Source organism: Vanellus vanellus (genome assembly GCF_965231255.1).
Source record: "Vanellus vanellus genome assembly, chromosome: 18".
Lineage (NCBI taxonomy): Eukaryota > Metazoa > Chordata > Aves > Charadriiformes > Charadriidae > Vanellus > Vanellus vanellus.
Genome location: NC_138923.1, coordinates 7,371,739 through 7,387,593, shown reverse-complemented (window position 1 = coordinate 7,387,593; position 15,855 = coordinate 7,371,739). Strand labels below are relative to the sequence as shown.

The 15,855-nt window shown below is 43.2% G+C and overlaps 1 protein-coding gene across 1 annotated transcript in view; it reads right to left on the bottom strand.

The window, feature by feature from the left end:
• Positions 1 to 15,597, bottom strand: part of FUBP3 (far upstream element binding protein 3) — a gene marked incomplete at its 5' end in the record, with an annotated part of 40,900 nt that extends 25,303 nt beyond the window's left edge. The window contains 4 exons of the mRNA XM_082492503.1: positions 1,730 to 1,763; positions 2,244 to 2,294; positions 8,548 to 8,653; positions 15,511 to 15,597. Coding sequence (XP_082348629.1) covers positions 1,730 to 1,763; positions 2,244 to 2,294; positions 8,548 to 8,653; positions 15,511 to 15,597 — 278 coding nt within the window. The remainder of the gene's footprint in view (positions 1 to 1,729; positions 1,764 to 2,243; positions 2,295 to 8,547; positions 8,654 to 15,510) is intronic.
• Positions 15,598 to 15,855: the final 258 nt, after the last annotated feature.

Here is a 15,855-nt window from a genome sequence, read left to right as displayed (position 1 = left end):
CTCCACTATCTTTAATGGAGCTGACAGAAGAACAAACCTCTTCTTGTCATTCTTGCTCCAGACAGATTTAACAGAATAACAGCAAGTGTCTGTAATATTTAGCCTAGATCTTCCAAGCCACAGTCTCTGCCTACTACTTTTGGATATGCTCTTGCCAAGAAACATTAACCAAAGCCAATCCTGATATGAATGCCCCTCGAAAATTCATGCCTTTTTTTGCCTGCCTGTCCTTATCATTCTTTTCCTTGGAATTTATAAAAGCTGTCTTCAATTATCCTTTGAAGTCTTATTATCTCAAGACTTCCGTATCTATTGCTCTTTGGACTTTTTCAACGTGTCTACCTCAAAACATAGCACCCAAAGCAATTTCCTAAGACCTGACCATAGTCAAGTACAAAGGAATTACCTTTGATGGTTTTTTTTGCTTAGCCATTTCTATCACATAGAAAATACAACACAATATGGAATTTGCAAACTCCATATATTTAGATATGTATTGTACACGATTCATTCGGCAGTCTCAAAAACAATGAAACACCTGCATAAGTTGTTCAATGAAGGTTTTGTAGTGAGATATATTAATATCTTCCATTTCTTTTTACTTTAGATCAGTTAGGGGAGGTATAAAATACACATTAGACTTCACCAGCTAACCTGCAGATAAATTATTCTCCACTGTCCTGAGGCTCACCAGCAGAGGTGCAAAACAAAACAGTGCCATCCATATCCACAACAGAAGAGTGAGGTTCGGAATTACAGTTGTTTTAACCTGGAATAAACCCATCCTGTTGCCAAAACATCCTATCCTGCATCATTTTTTAACCACCTTGTGTTGGAGAACTGGCTGCAGCTGGACAAAGAAGCTAACCTGGCAGAAAACCAACCACCAAACTCAGAAGAAAACAAACAAACAACCAAACAAACAACAATTCAGGCTTTTCAGCCTCATCAATTCCCTACATGAACATCACTCCTGGCAGAAGGCAGGTAGCAACAGAGCAGTCAACGCTGCCCACCCTTCTCTGTGCTACTCTAGCAGGACAATAGCTTTAACCTAACCATTAAAAACTGAAGGTTCTACAGTCTTTATGTATATCACTTGCTGAGGCCCCCAACAAACAGCTGGCTATGATGGAAACACGCTACTACTAGCCCAAAGGTGAATCCAGCTTTAGAAACGCTCTCCCCTTCCTACTCAAAACAAGACAGAGAACTCCTTAAGACCAGGATTCGAGAAAAATGGAGAATTTTACTTTTGTATTAGATCCCAAGACATGCTGCTTGACAACTCATACTTGCTTCAGTCTGCCAAAACCATCTTTGACAAAGGAGTCATCTCAGGTCATATGACACCAACAAAACTAAAAAATAATAATAAAAAGTCTACCTGCCCATTTAATACCTCCAACTTTTGTCACAATGCCAGAGCCTTTTTTACTTTCTTTCTCTCCCCCGACCTCTCCTTCCTGGGCAGGGTAAGGGAGAGGAGAGAGAATTTATTCTTCTCGGTCCTGCAGATTTGCAGGAACCAAATCCAAGTTTCACATCAACTCTTCTTTCTTCAACACAAACAGCCTTAAAGGGTTAGCAGAAACCCCAGCACTGAGAAAACCTAAGCTGACAGTTTCTCCACATTCTCAACCTCTGACTTCCTAACACTACTACAGATGGTGGATCAATAAACAATTAGAATTGATCAATAAATAATAAAACATAACCCACTGCTTACCTTTGATGTACCAGGGCCCCTAACTGGTTACCTACTGTGGCAGAGAGAGAAAAAAGGAAAAAAATCAAAGCATTAGCACGGATAAACTAACTTCATCCCTATAGAAAAAGAGTTCTTACCATTTCATCAAAAAAGAAAGAAAAGCAAAACAGTAATTTAGGTTCAGTGGCTGAAATGAATGCGTTATGTGGTATAAAACAGGAGGGGATTTCTTGATCAACACACACCATAACCCAGTGTCCAGCTGAACACAGGATAGGGAATTGATCTGCGTCTCCCCATGCTGAGAGTCATGGGAGAAAATCCTGCCTGCCCAAATCCAAATCCCTGCAGCTAACCTCCTCCCCTTCCCAAATTAAACCCAAAGTAGTAAAAAAAAGAAAAAAGCAGGGGAAGGAGGAGGGAGAAAAGAAATTTCAAGCTGACTGGTATGTATTGAAAAACAAAAATAAAAGCTGAGCAGCCTCAAGAGATTCAGTCTAAGCAAAAAGCATTAAAGACCGCTTGCACATACTTCTCTCTGTGTCTCTTATCTGTGCTCCATGGAGCCCACTTACACGGAGACCTGTTAAAGGAATAGGTCTGTTAAATAGCCTTCTAGCACCCAAACAGTATTTTAAAAAAACCCAAACCCACCACATTTTACTGAAGACACACATTCCAGGCATATCTGCGATGTTAGCTAGGGTCCATTTATGATTAGCAGTTATCTCCCCAGCTGACAACCCTCACATTCCCCCCCCCAACCCACACAGATTAGATTTTTCTTCCAAATGTTAATGGGGAAAATATCATTAGACCAACTCGTGCAAAGTGGGAACACATGCCCCGCTGGGCTTCCTACCGGACTTTGCCTGCAGCAAACCAGCTAAAAACCAGACCATTTGGTCCTAACAACCAGTTGAAAGATTATATTGCATGCCTGGAGGGCACAAGTAGCGAAACAAATGAAACCGGCCAACATGTGAGCTGTGATAATAAAGATGCAGTTTCAAACTACCTTGCAGCAACCTGCACATTCTTTGACCTGAAATAAATTGGCAATCAGCTGGCAGGGTTAAAGCGGATGCGTCCCACACTCTCTAAATCCGGTAGAAAAATGCATAAAGTTTGTGGCCAAACACTTTACTCAAATAAAATAGACAAGGAGAGTCAATACTGTATTTCTGCTGCGTGTCAATACCTTCATAATAGTTCAGGACCAAAATATCGACAGCATATATATTTTATTACTCTCCCCAGCTCAGTGATAAGACTACTGCTGCGTTATTGACTCCGTTAGATTTGTCTTTGCATATTCTCACCCTGAATATAAAAAGCTCTAATTTGATAACTATCAATGCTGCAGTTGAAAAAGGTGGGTGATGTAATGGGGAATATTTGCTCTAGCTGATAAGCTACTACCGCAGAGCTGAGCAAATATAACCAAACAAATTCAGAATCTCACCATCTTGCCCCAAACTGCGCTCTGAATGTTGCTACTATACACAATAGGTCTGGCGGCTACTGTATGGGATTGCCCTTGCCACGGACCAGGCCACTCATTATCCCAAGATGCCAAAAAGAGTGATCTTAACACTACAAGGCTGTATTTAAATATCCACTTCGCATTTCAATTCACCATAACAGCTCTCAGCAGTCTCTTCCACTGCAGCCGCTGCCCACAAATTATGAAACAGATACACATCCTATAATCAACTCCTGAAGTTCACACAAGGAACAGAAGAGCCTTCATTTTGTAACACAATCCTACACTTGAAAAAGACAAGTTCTTCAGGGAAAACTGTACAAGCACAAGAAGTTAAATCAGTCGGGGAAATAATGCTTTAGAGGTACGTAACATAATGTCTCCAACCCATTCAGAGTACTGTACAAACACAGTAAGCCATTCACCACCCCAGGCAGATATCAGCCTTACTGTATATTTATTGTACAAATTAGTTAAAAAAAATTAAGCCACAGTATGTGCAAGATCATTCCTTCCACATTTCACAGATAACCTCTCCAAGAGCTGAGATAGAAGGCAGATGGAGAGAACTGGGGGTGATTTACTTGAAATCAGTTACGATTTCTATCCATTTTAGGGGGGGAAAGAAACAACGTGGCTCCCAGTTCCAACAACCTAAAGGTCCATTCCTTCTCCAACATACCCATTTTGCTATGAAAGACAGGGACTAATAGAGAGGCAGGGCTGGGGCAGACCATGCTCTGTGCAATACTGAAAACTGATGTTCTGTTGTTCCACCATCTCCCTCATCGCGCCAGGGAGAGGGCTGAACTCTGACAAGCCACGTACATATTTCCCCCTTTTACATCTATTGAGTACAATTTAACTGTAACTGCAGTCATTTTACTGCAAATATGGAAAAATACTGAATAAAATCAGCACAATTTCCTATTAATGGCACCTGCTGGTTGATAACTCTTCATTCTGCTTTAGGCTTCACCTTAACTGAATTCTACCTAACAGACACTCAAAACAAATGTGGATTTTTTTTCCACCCCATAAAACAGAGCAGTGCCTCCCACCAAATTAATGTGCACGATACGAATATACAATCTCATCGAGAATATCTTCATGGCTAGAATAAAATCAGAGCGACGCATCTCCTGGAGAGCAGTGGAACATGGTTACATTCCATACTTTTGAACCAAAATGGGATCATCATAAATTTTAGAAAGATACAAGGATGACATTAGTTATCCTAGTTCTTCATCATTAAATATTGCTAGGTTTTTCTTTAATTAAATGGTCAAAACCTAATAGTTTTCATGTCTGCCTTCACGGCAAATCTTTATAGGCTTTTTTCCCCCTCCTTTAAACTGCCTTGTTTAAAAAAATCGTTATCTCTAAAGTTGCAATTTTGAAGAACATGGGCATTTTGTGTATTACACTAAACCTTTTGCCGAGAGATCTGGACTTTTGCCCTGGTCCTACTGCTGCTACAGATGTGTCAAGGAGCATCACTACCAACTTCCATCAGCAGTAAGACATTTCCTTCTGCCCATCGCTATTTTCACTGTAAACATGTTGGAGCAAAAGAATAAAGTATGCCACACATCACGATCATGTTGTGTTTGAGCCCCTCATCTCTACTACAATCAAGTTTTATTACACCAAAACAGGCCATCTTCATATTTGGATGCACCACAGAAGCTTGGGGAAGGCAGGGGGTGGAGAGAGAGGGATGTGAGGCTTCTCCAAGGACTCTCATCTTTGTTTCCGCAGACTCAAAGATGCCCCAGCCTTCAGCTGCAACACTGCTGGTTAACCCTACACTTATCACCAGAAACTTCTTCAAAGCAGTCCAAAACAGGGCAAACAAAGGCTAACATTCTGGCAGTCAGTCTCTTTCCAGCAGACTAGATCCCCACTTCCTTTGAACAAAAGGAGACTGTTTCTTTAAGGATTATTTAGCATTAAATAACTTATTAAATTGTGCTGGTAATCAGATGGACCCATTAATTAGAACAGAGACCAGGAGCAGCTATTGGCCATTAACAGGAGGGCTGGGATTTATCCTCAGCAGCCAGCCACATGCAAGATGCCACCAGGTCTCTCTGCAGCTCAGACCAACCCCATCTCTAGTGCCCACCTTCGCTGAGAACATTAACTGCTGCACATGGCCATATAAATGCCGACTACGACTTCCTGCAAGCAGTACAAATAAACCTGATCTCCTCCCTGCACTATAGCTGTTTGTAGGATTACTTTAAAGTTGTTTCCACAAAGGGGAAATAAAGGAACCAGGGAAAAGAGAAATAATCAGTCTCAAGCTCCATCTAATACCAATGGGCCAGGTCACCAGGGCCAATCCTAGCAGCTCTTTGTTTCAGATGAAGGTTATGTTAAGGGAAGTGCAAAAGGCACTCACGCATTCTTGTTTCCAAGACTATGACAAATCTATTTTTCCTGGAAATGCTGTAAAAGCAGCTGAATTTGTTTTGACCAGCGCACTGTCACCCTGTCTTAAGACCACTTCCTAAGCTGACATCAATCAGCCACGCCAGCAGCTGTTTACAAAAATGGACAGGCAGAATTAGATTTTCCTGAAAGACAGACATTTTTCTTGTCACCTTAAATACTTCCTCTGGACCCAATTTTCTCAGGAGCATTAGAAACAGAAGTAATTTTCTAGCAGCTACACAGGGATAAGGAAGCAGCGAGACCTGCATCCAGCCGCGAACACGCCGTATACAGAGGTAAACAATCAAAAGATTTACCACCAGATTTGTTTCCAAGCTACCCAGAGCAGCAGAGTGCATCCAAGCCCCCGCACTATGAAATTTCTAGAGTATGCATAACAATATAAATAATCTCTTCTTGACAACAATGTCTCCAAACCATGGTTCACAGGCAAGCAGAAAATGGAGAAAAGTGTGGGCACGCAATCCCAACACCCCTTGTTTGCAGCTAACAGGGAACTAAAAGATCATCCAAATGGGAAGTGCTTTCCTAATTTAAGGGTCCTATTAAAAGGAACTGCCATCTTCCACATGCTTAGAGCTAAAGCTGCATTATAGACTTTTAATGTCATGGCAGCAAGAGCAGACTAAGGGATGGATCATACCACAAATACAGAGCAAGAAGCACTCACAGCTTCAGGAGCTCCTTTGCCAGGCTGCAGTTCTGGGTATGCAGTTAAAGAGCAGCACAGGAGCACTATATGGTTAGGTGGGGAACTCATCACGCAATTGTAGTTGAGTACAGGACCTACTAATGCCGTTAGAAATAAAACCCAAGATGACCAAAGCTGAAAGAAGCAATACAGCCCTTGCTCCTACCTTGACAATTCCCGTTTCTTTGCAAAATTCCAGCCCTTTAAAATATCACTTCCATCATTTCTCTTCTCCTCTAAGATCTCACAGATCAGATTTTTGGGAAGGGAATTGGACAAAGTTATAAAACCTACAGACGCACATGAACAGGGCAAACACAGCATTGGAGCTACTTTAAAAATAGTTAACAAGGCCCAGTGCCGAACTACAAGGTGAGCAAATACCCGTAGGTCTTTACGTTGGCAGAACCAATGCAAGAGTCAGGAGTACAGCCACTCTGGAATGCCCTCCCAGGAACGATACCTGCTCCATGGAGCAGGTATCTGTCACAACACAAGAAACCAGCAGTAACACACATTTACAGCCCGGACTGCAACTGTATTGACACGGTTTGTGTCAACACAAACAAGGCTCAGCAAGTAATAGGGCTCACCAGTAAAAGTTTAAGTACAAAGTCTAACTTGCACTGTCATTAAGCGCTATGACCATTTCACATGTTAAAAGTTCATAAAAATAACATTTTGTCAACAGGTCAGATTTCTCAGTTCAGTCTCATGAATCAATGAAAGAAATAGGCAGGACTAATGTTCTGAATTACTAGTTCCTAGAAGGCTACTTTTATTCTTGTTCACATATAGCCACTTATCTAAGCTATCCAGACACAGCTCAAAGTTGTTCAGCATTCTTCAATGCAGAACGGCCTGCTTGGCAGCCAAGCACCTTCCCATACAGAAACCAACACATACCAGTAATACCAGGCCTCTGGCTTCTCATAGACATAGTGATGCTCCAGCCTGAGATACAAGGCACAGGGGCTCACCCAGATAAACCCATTCTTCCCTAAAACACCAAACCAAAGGAGCAGCAACCTCTTGCTCAAATAGAGCCAACACCAGAGAAGAGAGTGAGTTGTGGCATGTGTTCAGAAAACAGTAATGTTAGCAAGCCAGACGCTCCACATGAAACAAACTTCTCTCCATGCTCCAGCATGTTTTTTTCAGAATGAGAAACAAACATGCACTATTTTCAGCCTTCATATCAGACAGAAAAAATTATTTTCAAAACGAAGTGCCAGGCAGCAGTTTTGCTTATCTCCTCGGTACTCCCAAACATATCTGTGGGGGAGAGAATCAGCCTGAAGGGCTACCTGTGTCAGTAAAAATACTAGAGGTATTAGGGAGACATAGCCACGTTATTTTTTTTTATAACCAACCACAGGGAAAGGTGAGCTCTTTGCATCTATACAGCAGCAGATAATACAGTTTAAACACTTCTTTAACTGTGCACATCATTAGATTTGTACAAAAGAAAACACCCATTCTAGCATTATTATTGTTCCCACCAAAGATAAGAAACTAAAACCTTAAAATTTGAACACTTCATACAATAGAAACTCATTACAGTTACTAGTATGTTATTCTTTGGCTGTCACCAACGTTAAATGCTTCAGAGATTTAAGAATTCTCAAAGAATAACGATGAAAAAAGCTAAGCCTAATACAGGAAGTTTCTTTCCAACTTGCATCAACACCTTAGCTCCTTAAAATTCAGGTACAAAGCAATCAGAACTCTTGATGGCGACTCAACTACTTTGCTGTGACCACTGCTACACATGGAAAGGAGCACATGTAATATTGTCCCTATACACTGCCTGCTCTCAGAAAATAAGGATCATCAGAGAACAGCTTTACTATGTGTATCTGGTACTCCATACATGGGCTCCAGCACAGTTCCAATAAGAACATCCTTCTCCCTCCCTTCCCCCCCCATCCCCAACTACCACAGAACAAGATTTAAATTACAGAGTCTGTTTGCTAATTCGCAAAGTTCATGAACTGAGAAAGAATTGCTTCACATTAATAATACTAATGCCTAGAAGCTCTGTTCTATCTGGATGAGATTAAAAAGCACAGGGAATCTTATATAAAATTTCTATACAGAGAAAGATACGTTGATTTCTGTCCTTAAAGCAGACAACTGCCTCCACAGATGAATTTCAGGAGCTGCATCCACAAGGGTGATTAATCATAGCCAGCTTACCTCCGTCATCCAGGGGCCGTTTCTGCACTCCATAACCGTAGACTGACGGGTCCACAAGAGTTGTAGAATTATTCAAGTGAGGAATATCTCCAATTTTAGCAGCAATCTATAAAAACAGGGGATAAAAGCATGATTAGCATGCCTGAAGTCTCAGCTGTCAGCTAAACACTCTTTCTTCCAGTAAGGCATTTACCCCAGTCCAATCTTCTCTCAGATATTTACTATATAGGTGGCTTTGTAACAGTTCCAAAACATTAGTGCTTCATTTGTAAAGCAAACAATTTTCTGCTTGCTTTTAATATTTGTTTAATTAAGGCTGCATTCACCCAGTTCCTCTTCCTGATCATAAGTAGGTATTTACTCCCTGGAACATTATATTCAGGTTTGTTCACTCAATGAACAGCTGACAAGCTAAATCTTGCAAAGAGTTCAAACTAGCTCACCAGCTTTGTCCTGGAGACGCTGCCACCACCATAACCATGTAGGAGGACACATGCTTCCTCCTCCTGCCTCCATGCATATCCAGATACGCAGAAATGCATACTCACACATCAGTAGGGGTAGTGGAGGGAGAAGAACGTGAAAACACACAGCACAAGGACAGGTTTGGGAACTCCTTGTCAAAGAGACTGGATCACCCTGTGTTTACCATATAAAGAATAAGCCAGTGGGCAAACTATTAGCCCAGAATTAGTTTCAACTTCCTGCAGCAGTCAATACAACACAAACACGACTAACACTGCCTGTGCCTCTGCTTCTACCCCTTACAGAGGGGTAACAGCCATTCCCTGCCAAGCCAGGATGCAAGGAGGATATTTAGAGGAAAGAGGAGAGGGTCAGGTATCACAGTAAGGGGACAAAGGTAAGCGAATAAACTAGGTGAGAGAGAGACCTTAACAGCACTTATTAAAAGTGAAAAGTTAAGCTTGTCTCTAATGACATTTTGGGAGACATCTATACAGATGGATGCTGACAGAACTGAGCTCTTTCACCTGCTCTCCAAGCTAACTGATATAAGCCCACTCTAGAAACATACAGGTGCATTAATTCAGTGCTGCACCTGAGTTTATACCCCCTTCAGGGACAGGCAAACTGCAGTCTCACAGCACCTCTCGCCTACATAAAGTACTTTGCTATAATAAGTAAGGGCGGAACAAAGTAGTTCCAGAGCAAGTATAAAGCACGGTGTATTCTACAGCGTTTGCTTCCTTTTCCAGAAAAAAGAAAATCATTGAACGGAATCTTTGCTAAGAGTCTGATCTCACTCTATTATAACTGGGATTTCACCAGAGAATAAGCAACAGGAACAGATGAAAGAGCATTTTACACAGATCTGTTTTAAATGAAGACAAGAGCAAATGACAAATAGAACTACAGATGTTTCTAAAATTTGAGCTTTATTGCAACAGAAAGACATCTACAGTAACTCTGGTTGTTGACACTATCGGCTGCTGCAGTGGAATAAACAACTGCCCAAGATTCAGAACCACAGGGTACTGAAAAAAAGCTATTTGAAATAATCTTGAAAGATTGAGGGCACTGCTTTTAGAAAGAGAACTGAAAACATTCTCTTCAATGCCCTGCATGAAAAGGGCTCCAAGTTTTGACCATTTTCTTCTCATAGCCCATTCCCTCCTATCCGCTTTTAGAAAGTCAATAACTTTGTTATGTCAGAAATGCCAGGAGCTAGAGAATAAAAATCTTCCTTCAGGACTAGCACAATGATCACGTACCGAAGCTTTGACGAAAAGCACCTTGTATATCAACATCTCCAAACACTAATAAGCCCATAGAATTCTGGTTCTGAAAAGCATTAACACAGACTATCCCCTGTCCATTCCATACTAGGGAGTGCCAGGTGATGCCTTGCTCTTTTGGTGAAAACTGTACTGCATCCATGGTTCCAGCCGTTTGCCCACATGCTTTTCCCTTACGTTTGGGATGCAGAAGATTTTATTGAATGTACAAAGAGCACAGATGTATCTAGGCTACTTCAGTGCTGAAAAATAAATTTTATCACAACTTATTAACAGCTTTCACATAATAACCCACAAATGTATGCCAAAAGGAACAGTGTCAGGTATAACATACCCTGGCATGTTTTGGAACATTTGATTTTAACATGCCCTTCATGCGCTCTCCTCTCAGGAGTTATTTACTTGAAAAAAAAACCCTAAGTTGTGGAAACTGCTAGCTGATAGTTTGGAGGTGAAATCACACACCATATGCTCAAGGGAAAGAAAAAAATAGTCTGTGGATAGCAGAAGCTGGCCTACAACAGGAAGCATCCAGGTGCGCGTGAACAGATCACCAGCACTAAGGGCGTCCACTCCCAGAGCCAGAGAGCTCTGCAAACCCCTCCTCGTGCTTAGCACACAATTACTGCCCTGGCACAGAACCCTCCAAGTAAAGAGCAAAATAAGAGAGTCAAAGCAATTTTTACATTATCAGCTTTTTGGAAATTTTCCTTTTTTTGCCCCCCTCCTCTATTTAAACTTGCACCCTTATCTCTAAAGCCTCCCAGCTGCCACCAGATTACGCACAGACAACATGCCACCTCACTACAGCAGGAAAAAACACCCTGCAAAATTAAGAGTTGAGCTTTTAAAGTAGATGTAGCGGTTAAAATACAATTTAACTTCTTATGTTCAACTTAAAATGGGAACCTCAGTTTTTACTATAGGTTCAGCAGGGAGATAAGCACAAAAGTTAGAACACAGCAAAAGTAAGCAGACCTAGCCCTTATCTGACTAAATGACCTTGAGTAATGTACTGCTAGCCAGTGCTTTTGTCCCGCTGTATGTCAGTCTCCATTTTTTTCCTTTTTTAAAATTTTTATAAACTCAACACATCTATTTTAATAAGCTCTGAAATACACAGGAAAATAGCATAACTACCACAGAACTGTTTCTGCGTCTAATCTCCCCAAAATAAAGCTCTCCAACAAACACTTTAAAGGACACAGCACAAACCTGAGCTACAAGTTGCAATGGTAAAGCCAAGAAAAACAAACAAAATAACCCACGAAGTTGTGTGAGGGATATGTGTTTTCCTACACCCTGCACTTCTGTCCTCCTACACCTTTAACACCCTTTAAAAATGGTGTAATACCGAAAAACTTTTAATTATGAACCTTCTTTGCTGGGCACAGCAGGACTCAAACACCAATATCTGCAGAATTCAGCTTTTAAGAGAAAGAGCCTAACTTCTGGGAAGAATCTCTCCATGCTGTCCTGCAAAAGAACAGCAACCAATAAAATCACCAATTCTAGGTATTAGCAAGATATAAAACAATAAGGTGCTGTCATCTGACCTTTCAGACAATTCTAGTGCCTCTGCTACTCTTCCCAGTCATCAAGCAGAATACTCGAGTTTGCGTGACAGCCATTTCTCCAGAGCTCTGCAGGAAGCAGCGAAACCATCCACAACCATTTAAGTTTCATGCCACAGGTGATTTTCCTAAATACTAGAGTAATTGCAAAGCCCTAAATCTATTCGAGGATAATCTGAAAAAGTACTCTGCAAGGGGATAGAGAAACTTAAGTCTTAAGATCCCTCCACCCCCCCAGAAATTAGAAGTTAGACCCTGATAATAGAAAGGGATTTTAAACATACAGCCTGTTGCCTCTCAGTAAGTCTCAGGATATTCATCCACTTTCAAGGTACCCAAAATGGCACGCTACAGGCTTACCCAGCCACAGCCTTTCCTCTTCACAGCATTCCCAGAAATTTGGATTCAGACAGTACATATGGCAGGTTACAAGAAGAACAGCACATGTATGAAAAGGGAACCTATAAGTGCTGCAAACTCATGTGTTATACTGAAAATGAGACTGCCAAGGAGAACAGGAGAGGGTAAGAACCAAGCAAGATGCTGTTTTGTCAATAAGAACAAGACTCAAGGACATTACGATAGAAATCCATTTTTGTTCTAAGTACAGGCAGCTCTGCTTATTTTCTGATCCCGTTACTCAAAAGGGGAGCAAAATACCCCCCCTCTTCCCACCCCAAAATGCCACAGAAGCAAGACCACCCTGCCTAGGAGCAGCTGGACAGATCAGTCACCACCTATGATCCATAAACTAATCCACTCATTTGAGGTGTTGTGGAGAAGACACAGGACAGACCATCTCAAAGCCACAGCATTCACTTGAAAAAGTAGTTTTTCATACATCTCAAGTCCAGCACAAAAACTGAAAGCAATGTACAACTTGTTTCTTTCAAAGGCATTCCAGATTTCTTACTCTTATGTCATTTCACATCCCAGTGACTTTGAGGAATGCAGTTACTGTCATTGATCAGGAAAGTCTTCCCTGTCCTGAATTATTCAGTTATTAATAACTAAGCACTGTATTCCATATACTGATTTTAGTGTTATGGCTCTCATGAGAACCAAATTTAGTAAGTTTGATTGCTAGTCTTAAGTGTAAAATTAAACTTTGAAAGAGTTCAAATGTCAAGCCAGGGATGCCATACCAACCCACGAAGCAAGAACTACGACTGGATTTTTTTCCTCTGCTCCCTCCCCCACTTAAAGAAAAAGTAATATTCAGAAAAGGCTATGGCATTGGCCAGAAGCGGTACAAAAGCCGACATCTACATACCAGATCAGTATAGTTCAGACAAACGCAGCATTAAACATACTCAGCAAAAGCTCTGCCATCACCTCCAGAGAAGTGTTAGGTGCAACTGCCTTTACATCCCACCTGACTCTCAGCTAGGAAGTTCCATCGCAGGTTGCTTGGGTGGCGAGGTAAATATCCATACCCTGAGCGACGAAGACCATCTTCATTCACATTTGGCAGCAAGTCACCAGCAGCAATTTGGTCCTGCCGTTCTGTGCAGAAGACTACTTACTCCCTTACAAAGCCTCTACAGAACTAGATTAAAGCAAGTCCTTTTGCACGGGGGGAAATATTTTAACACTTGCCAACAATTCTTTTCATCCCACAAATACTAATGGAAAAAAATCACATTCAACAGGCAGCATACAACTCACTGCACAAAAATGTAGGCCACTGTGCTCCCATGAACACGTGCAGCGCACACATTTCTCAACACACTTGTTTCCAGCATGAAAGATAGCAGGAAGGTTGCTACGCCACAGCGCCTGACCTCAAGTTGGCAGCTTGGAAGATTTTGAAATCTTCCAGTTCAGACTAACTCAAGTCATAGGCTCATAAAAACCCAACATAGTCTTTCAAGTATAATGAACTTAAGAACAGCAAAATCAGAGTGAGCACAGCTAGGCTGCAGAATTATTTAATATTCCATCTCCTTCATGTGTAGGTTAGAGGGCCTCACAGATTCACCCTACAAATATGACAACGGCATCCACACAACACCAATTCAAATCGATTTTCAGTAAATGCTATGGCTTAGCCTAAAACCATCCAAAAAAACCCCACTTTCACATTTAACCTGTTACTGATCAGATGAGTGATACATACTGTGGCGCTTTCAACATATTCTAAAACAGTTCCAACAGGCTGCAACTGACCAGCAAATAATTATTTTCTTCTACATAAACAGGTTATTCAAAAATTATTCAGCTGCTAGCAGGTGATAATATTACCAGATATTCAACAAGATGTTTTTGCAATGAGAGGCCTTCAGTAACAGACAACCAGGTCAAGACAAACACAGCTGTTAACACCTCTCAGTTTAACTGCATCACATAGATAACCCTGGTCTAACAGCAAAGCTTTCAGACATCACATACCATCAAGGCCACAGCGCTTTGTTAGCCACTGAAAAAAATGATGCATGGCCTCATCCAGGCGGCAGCTAACACGCAACTGACCTACTGCAATACTTATGCTGAGAAAGAACTCAAGGAACAAAAAGCAGGCTGGCTTGTGATCTCCTCTGGGAAGGTGCACAGTGTTCATCTAGAACAGCGAGCATCTCTGTACAGATTGCTGAAGACCGCACAGAACATGCACTTGCTGCCATACTGATACACCAGTGAGCCGGGAGCAACAGTAAAGCCACTTAAGTTCCATTAGAGTGATTCCCTGAAAGGTCTTAGGGTCCAGCTTAACTTCTTCAGAAGTTTCTCAGTGAAATGAGAAAAGCGAGTCTGGGCAACAGAAGATTTTTCCCACCTGGCCTGTAACATTGGAAAGAATAAAGTCAGGGTCTTTAAGCACCAGTTGGGCTGTGGTCCTGGTATTTAGCTGTATTACACCTTGCTAAGGTGTAGTTACTAAGCACAAGTGCAATCAGTTCATCAATGGAATAAACACCCGTGACAGACACAGAACAAGAGAGATGATGAACAGTCACAAAATCCGCGCCGTAAGCAGCAGCTTCTTGTTTCTGGAGCCACTTTCCCCATACTGAAAAGTACGCAAATATTTGGAATATCCTGCATTGAAGACAAGGGTGTTGATTTCTGCAGGTGTGGGCGCTTCCACTGAAAATTTCAATTTTAGCCCCACGTAAGCTCAGAGATTCCTTTGGGGAGCGCTTCACTCCCCCCTCACTTCCAGGAGGGAAAAGCTCCCCCTCTGCCAGAGATTCTATTGATTAGCCTAACGCACAATTAAGGCCTCATTTATAAAAACAATTAACATTAAGCTCACACCCACCCATTGCAAAGTGCAGGAGGACAGCTTCGCTGACGAGAGCTCCCGCAGGCCGCCTCTTTCCCCATAGAGTAGCATTTTTTCGCCGTGTCACAAGCCCCGGCCGCGACCCGCGCTGGAAGGGCCTGTCAGAGAGACCCCCTCCCCCCGCCTCCCCCCCGGCCTGCCCCTCTCCCCGGACCCCCGGCGGCGCCGCTCCCCGCAGGGGAAAGCCCCGGGGCTCCCGAAAGGGCCCGCTGGCTCCAGCCTCCGCCAGAGGGGCGGCGGGACCGCGGCCCTGCCCCTCAGGGCGGCCCCGCGCCCCGCCTCAACCCCGCGGCCTAGCGGCGCCCCGCGGCCTCCTCCCGCCCCCGGCCCGCCAGCCGGCGCCTACCTGCCGGACCCGGTGCAGAGCCTCGACGAACCCCTCGGACTTGATCCCCACGGGCGCTGCGCTCTGCCCCTGCGCCAGCTCCGCCATGACACGCGCCCCGCGCCCGCCCGCCGCCGCGCCGTCCCGCCGCTCCGCCCGGGGACCCGCACCCGGAAAGGGAAAGAGCCCCCCGCTTCCGCCGGAAGTGGGACGGGGAGGGGCGGGGGCGCCGCGGCGGGGCGGGGCGGGGCGGGGTCGGGGGAGAGAGCGGCGCGAGGGGGGGACGGCTCGCGCCGCACGTCACGGCTGCTCACGTGCCGGAGGGAGGGAGGGGTGGGGCGGGGCTCAGGGCGGGGCCAGCACCTG